Source organism: Arachis ipaensis, chromosome B04 (genome assembly GCF_000816755.2).
Source record: "Arachis ipaensis cultivar K30076 chromosome B04, Araip1.1, whole genome shotgun sequence".
Lineage (NCBI taxonomy): Eukaryota > Viridiplantae > Streptophyta > Magnoliopsida > Fabales > Fabaceae > Arachis > Arachis ipaensis.
In genome coordinates this window covers 523,895-530,208 of record NC_029788.2, presented here as the reverse complement: position 1 = coordinate 530,208, position 6,314 = coordinate 523,895, and the positions used below count along the sequence as shown (strand labels likewise).

At 37.5% G+C, this 6,314-nt stretch overlaps 2 protein-coding genes across 5 annotated transcripts in view; one reads left to right on the top strand and one right to left on the bottom strand.

Annotated features, from left to right (window-relative positions):
- LOC107638392 overlaps positions 1–2,289 on the bottom strand; it is a 4,176-nt gene extending 1,887 nt beyond the window's left edge. Inside the window, exons 1-3 of one of the 2 annotated variants that reach the window (XM_021120295.1) lie at positions 2,013–2,289; positions 1,132–1,276; positions 344–625 (exon numbers count right to left, since the gene is read on the bottom strand). In XM_021120295.1, the coding sequence (XP_020975954.1) occupies positions 344–625; positions 1,132–1,276; positions 2,013–2,218 (633 nt within the window). In that variant the 5' untranslated portion in view covers positions 2,219–2,289. The remainder of the gene's footprint in view (positions 1–343; positions 626–1,131; positions 1,277–2,012) is intronic. The other variant, XM_016341645.2, reaches the window with a different exon arrangement.
- LOC107638391 (increased DNA methylation 2) lies at positions 2,456–5,830 on the top strand. 3 transcript variants are annotated; one of them, XM_016341643.2, is made up of 4 exons: positions 2,456–2,737; positions 2,804–2,976; positions 3,388–4,451; positions 5,274–5,830. In XM_016341643.2, the coding sequence occupies exons 3-4, from the start codon at positions 3,416–3,418 to the stop codon at positions 5,510–5,512; spliced, it is 1,275 nt and encodes a 424-aa protein (XP_016197129.1). In that variant the 5' UTR covers positions 2,456–2,737; positions 2,804–2,976; positions 3,388–3,415; the 3' UTR covers positions 5,513–5,830. The 3 variants fall into 3 exon arrangements, with proteins under 3 accessions (XP_016197129.1, XP_020975953.1, XP_016197128.1); XM_021120294.1 differs by lacking the exon at positions 2,456–2,737 and having other exon boundaries at positions 2,748–2,976; positions 3,477–4,451; XM_016341642.2 differs by lacking the exon at positions 2,456–2,737 and having other exon boundaries at positions 2,749–2,976.

The following is a 6,314-nucleotide window of genomic DNA, read 5'->3' as shown; positions in this document are numbered from 1 at the left end:
TATCTAGATAAACAGAAAAGAGAGGAATATACATGTTGATAATTATTACTGGATAATATAACATACAAACAGCAATGTCTTTTATGTTATATATAATCTGTAACTTCTCATCCAAGAAATTTTCTAGGAACTTGATTGTTACTTTCCCTATACAATTTTCCCTGTCACAGGATAGGAAGCCAAAACGAGTTGAGAGATATGGGATAGGAGAGGTATATCTGCAACATCCACATATGAATGCAATTGCTAAATTATGGGTACTGTAACACTATGAAGAGCTAACAAGTATCTAGAAAGCAACAATTTACACCACTATGAGCAAATTGACAAATGGGTGTATTACCTTCATAAAACAATAGAAAGTTTTATTCTGTCCCTCCCACAATTTCCAAGATAGAACATATTCTCTAGGCCTCAAAATTGGGAACTTCTTAACTGTACGGCCAACTTCAACACCCTTAGATTCATAAGCCTGCAGTTGATTATACTCAAACACGGTCTTATCCCACTGCTTTCTGTAATCATTGTCCATATAGAAGTTTCTTAGCATCTCAGACGAAATATCATTGAATATAGTCACGCTCAAATATTTCAGAGGACCATTCTGCAAGACCAATAGAAACAACTATGTAGTTTATAGATCATGTTCAAAGCTCTGTCACCCTAAGCATATAGAAGTAACAACTTAGAGTTTCCCACAGTTGAAATCACAGGCTGGAAGGCGAACCCAGGAAAAAGATGTAACCTCTTATAACTATCAATTAATTAATTACAGACAAAATTGTGCAAGAAAGAGAGAATCAATATTTTACTCTTGTTGAAGCTGGTGTACATACTAAGTTGCCACTACTGAAAAATAAATATGCAACATAGAAGATAAAATGCTCTAGAGGATGGATTGATTCAGCATTTGTGTTTGTCTGTGCCTGCCAGCACATTGTGCAAGAGAGAAAACGAAGAAACACCTAGAGAAGCATTACTCACCATATAACAATTAAAACATCCTAAACTTCAGATCATCAGATGCATAACATTTATGAAAGCATCATGTTATCATAACAATTATAGCAAAAAGACCAAGTTAACAGCCCCCCCCCCAAAAAAATCAGAATTAAGCATAAAAGCAATAACCTTAGGCTTGCAGCACTTCGCAGTGTAGCATAGTTGCTGATTTCTTTTATCTATAACATCCTCCCATTTATCACTCTCATTGAGTTTCTCATCCAAAGTCTCAATTAAAAACTTCAAATCTGCATCTGTTACAAATTTTGAGGTCCTGCAAGAACAAAGAAAAACTTCCACATTGTCAAATCAACATATTTGGCACTGCTTTAGCTTGTAGGTAATAGCAAAGATACAACTCAACTCTGAATATGATCTATCCTAACTCCTAAGTATTCGTATTGACACGTATGCTAAAACGGAAACATCTAGTGCTATGAAATTTTTTTTTATATATGATGGAAACTAATCACTGGATTTGTATACTTGAAAATATTTCCAAGTGCTGAACTTAATGGTTATTAAAAAGGTGATAGATATAAAGATTCATGTGTAAAATACAACAGTATAAGCTATTACCATATAAAAAATCATACAGTAAATTGCTCAAATCAGGGAATGCTTGCTGCTGAATATAACCTTCCATATGCTAAATGTTTTGAGAAGTCTTCAAGTGTTTTAGTGCTAATTTTACTGTGTAAGAAAAAGAAGAAGGGCTGTAAAATCGTAGGCTACATGGTAAGGAGGGTCCCTGGCAATGAAAGGGAAGAGAGAAGCGTCGAGGGGGTCAAAGACTCGTTACCTACACTCCATTTTTGTTTATTCTCTATTAATAACAGTGAATAACAGGATATGGAGATATAAAACCTTTTAACCCAATCTGTAAAGCCTGCAGTTGCAAGCCTGAACATCGGAATGGGGCCAAATTACTGAGATTTACAGAGTGAATGCAATTAGCTAAGAAATGTAAAATTATTAATTAATTGCATTGAGGAGGAGGAAGCGTAGACCTCAAGTTGGGATTGGTAGAATCGGAGACCGAAAGCGATGTGGATGGGGATGATGATGATGGAGTTAGAAAGGGGTGCAAGACAAATCTCTTACGTTGCCGAAGCAGCACTAACAATAACATAACAGTAAACGAGACGACAGCAACAACACCTCCCAAAACCCAACCTCCTCCGTACTTCTTCATTATCGTCATCATCATCATCATAATATTCTTCTTTTCTTTTTCTTCTCTCCCTTGCCCACCACTCTTTCAATTCACCCTCCACTTCCCACATTTTATCCCTTTCTTTTTTTTTTTTTTTATGGGGCAGGGGAACCACAGCTAGTTAGGTTTTTTTTTTTTTTTATGGGGCAGGGGAACCACAGCTAGTTAGGTTTTTTTTTTTTTTTATGGGGCAGGGGAACCACAGCTAGTTAGGTTTTTTTTTTTTTTTGGTCGGGTGGATTGGACAACTCCCAATCCTAGGTACAACACACACCTACACACTCCTCACATATTTATCATTTTTTTCTTTCTCGGTTGCAGTTGGTAGGAGTTGAGCCCGAGACCTTTTGAATGGGGAGGGGGCGGAATGCCATGTGAGGTAAGGCTCATTGGGACAGCTAGTTAGGTTTGATATGAGTCTCACCTTCCCACGTACTCCTTCATCCAAGCAGGGGTCGTTTTGGGTCGGTACTCTTGGGCCGGTTGATCTTAGCCCAATTTCTTCCCTCTTTAATGCAGGTACTTCTCCAACTTTCTTTCATTACCTGGGCTGTTGTAAGTTGTAACTCGCTCAAATCCATTCAGGTGGTTTCCTAACGTGCCATTCCTTCCAGTCCACGAGAGCTTGGGTCTCAGAGCCTCTGGGTGTGGCAAGCGTGCGGCGAGCAAGTATGGCAGCTGGCTGAGGTTGGAGAGACCATGGCAGGGCAGGCGACTCCGACGGGGAAGACCTTTTCTTCTTCGCCATTCAATAATACGTACTCAATGTTTTCTCCCTAATTCTAATATCTCGTTCATTTACTTGTAATTTACGATTGCATCCATACTATACTAGAGTAACAGTTGCTCGTCAATTTTGTTCTTGCTTCAAGTTTCATATATGATTCTTTTGCTTATCAACTTGATTCTTAAAATGTTATCAACTTATTTTGAACAACTTCTTAATTATTGTAGCATTTTCTTTTTTTTTTTTTTTCCGGATTTAATGTTGAACAATTTATACTTGATTTACATTAAAATTAGTGTTTTTCCGTAGTTATGATATTCAAATCCGTGCAACAAGGCTCTTGTTGTCGTTTCTTTTGTTATGCATTTTCTATGTTTGGGTTGATAAACGAATAATTACGTAGAAACATCACATGAAAAATGGCTGTTATATTTTCTTGCAGGGTCATGTTTTCCGTGTGATATATATACATGTATTTAGTTCCAATGGATACTGCGGCCCAGCCTAACCAGTCTTCTCAAACTATGGTAGGATTAGGATCTAGAAACATAAAATGTGGAATGCCTAGTGATGATCAGAGTTTTCTCTTGTACTTCATTATGGCTACCTACTTTGGTCCTGATATTGAAGGGCAGAGCCCCAGAAAATCTGTGCTGCAAAGAATAGCCGAAGGACTTCCCCCATACACATATGATGAACTAACCGGTTCTTTCATGAAAAGAGTGAAATTGGAGCGTGTTTACTACTATGTACTTAGGAAGGCTAATAAATCACTTATTGTTACATTGCCCTTCCTGCGCCGATTCTTTGAAGGCAATATATCCGACCAAGGGCAAGATGGTGCTTTGAATTACCCTGAGTTCCTTGATTTGTTTCCACTTGAGTTGCATCCTCAATGTCGCTTCAAAAGTCAAAACAAAATCATCGAGAACATTGTATTTATTAACAACCCAGAAATCTTCCAAATTAATCCAGAGGAAATTGAAAGGTTCAAGAGGCTAAGTAGACTAGAGGACTTATATGTGGACATAGATGCTGCAGGATTGCATGCCACCCTTGATGATAATGTTCCATACAACATGTCAGTGGGGAAGTCAGAGCCTAATGGAAACATGCCTGCCATCCCATCTTGTAGTAGTTCTCAAAAAGAAAGAAGCAGTGATGAGTTTTCTGAGTTTCAGGATCCTATGCAACATGTCCATGTTGTGGCACCTATAAGTAGTGTGCCGTATAGTGGTACAAATTTGATGTACAGCTACATGGCTCCATTGCAACCTGAACATGAGACTGACGCTGATAAAATTGGTCCGGCTATGTTATTCCTTCCTTCTCACCCAACTCAAAAGGAGTGGTCAGATATTGTTGCTGCTACCAAGAATGGATTTGCATTGACTGGAAGTGCAGTTACGGGGCAGGTAGGTCCAATCATAGGACTTATGGACATTGGAGAGTGTGAAGACTCATACCTATTTCGCGTGTCTCTCCCTGGGGTGAAGAGGGAAGAAAGTAAGTTTCACATTGGATTGTTAGGATTTTCCTGTTACATTAATTGGCATTCATTTAGCTCTAAGGTTGTACTACATATTTGCATGGGATGGCCATAGATACCTATATTAGGCATTTCTCTTTCATGTTTTTGGTGTACCTTCACTTCCCCTAGCTTGCTAATAACCTAAATAACTGCCAAACCTGAAACACAAACACAGATAGCATTATTTGCAACTTGCAAGTAGTTAAAATATGCATCCACTATCATAATAAACTAACATCAACAGGGTTGGCTTACTTGAGTTGTCATTAAACCATGCCTTGCCATAATTGATGAATCTATGTCTAACCCTAGTCATGGTAAACCATGATCAGAAGGCAGGCCAAGTAAGTCAAATTTAGTTGCCAGGTTGAGATTTGATATCATTACTTATGAATCTAGATATTTTATCTTTGGTGATTGCATTCACCATTCACTGATACACTACGGTCTGCCAAAAAGTTGTTATTAATGATGTAAGAGTGTGGTCATATCTGCATAATATTTGAAATGAGAATTCTGTTAAAGATGTTTTTGTCTTTATTTTCTTATATGTCACAATTTCCTACCCCAAATGAAAATAGCAAACGGAAAGAAGAAAATGATACACTTGTATTTTTAGTTTACATGCATTTTGATGTTTCAGCAATCCCAATAGGTACTTTGCTAATTCAAAAATATGGATTATTCACTGATGGGCTACTGTATTCCTAATAGTTTGTTCTTTTATTTGTTTGTCATGCTGCCTCAAAGATTTCATTATGGATAGGTAACAATATGCTATGAATTTATAAATGCAGGGGAATTCAGCTGTGAGGTTGACTCTGATGGTAAAGTGTTGATACGTGGAGTAACGACAACAGGGGAGAAGACTGTGGCCAGATACAATCAGGTGTTTGAAATGCAAACTAACAACCTTTGTCCACCGGGCCATTTCTCCATTGCTTTTCGGCTACCTGGCCCTGTTGATCCTCATCAGTTTTCGGGTAACTTCGGCACTGATGGTATTCTTGAAGGAATTGTTATGAAAGGGAAATAAATGTACATGATCAAATGGATGTGGTTTCGAGTGACAAAATTCCTGTGTAGTGTCTGTATTTTGTGTGTTTTGTTTTGATCACTCCGACTATGAAACATCTTCTCCATTTTGGTTGGTAACCTTTGACCACCACATCTTTGCATGTCTGATCAATAGTTATTCCTTGTTCAGGCACTACAATAGGAGAGATTTTATCCTTTGGCATTTGATTTTAAGTTGAAATTTGCCAATACATAGAAGAGAAAGCTTGATAGAGTGACAAAGACAAAGTCCTGAGTTCATCTACTATCATCAAATTTCGTCTCCGTTTCTTCAAAATATGCATCTAGTCTCTCTCTAACTTTTCCCTTTGGGCCCTAGGGTGAAATAGTTATAGGCAAGTGAAATGGTTCTAAAATTGATAGTCAATACAATATTCAAGTAAAATCATGTATATTAATTGTTTCCTTAATAAAACTCGCATGTCTACAAGTATCCAAGTGTGTGAAGGATGATATGGTACATTGGGCCGAACTTGCAATTTGCAGTATCATGAACAAAGATAATTTCATGGTATAGATTTGTATCCTAGATTTGAACTATTAAATTATCCTAGTTTATGATTCAGCAAGATGGCGCGATGATGTTGCTCTGTACTAAAGTTATCGTCATTAGCAATGCTTGAACTTTGAATTTTTCCACCAAGGTTATCGTCATTCATGAATAACCACCCAATTAATATTACCCTACATAAACTCTCATGGCTAGAATTTTCATTTTAGCTCATCAAGCTGCTGAGAAATATCAACAACAACAATTTAAT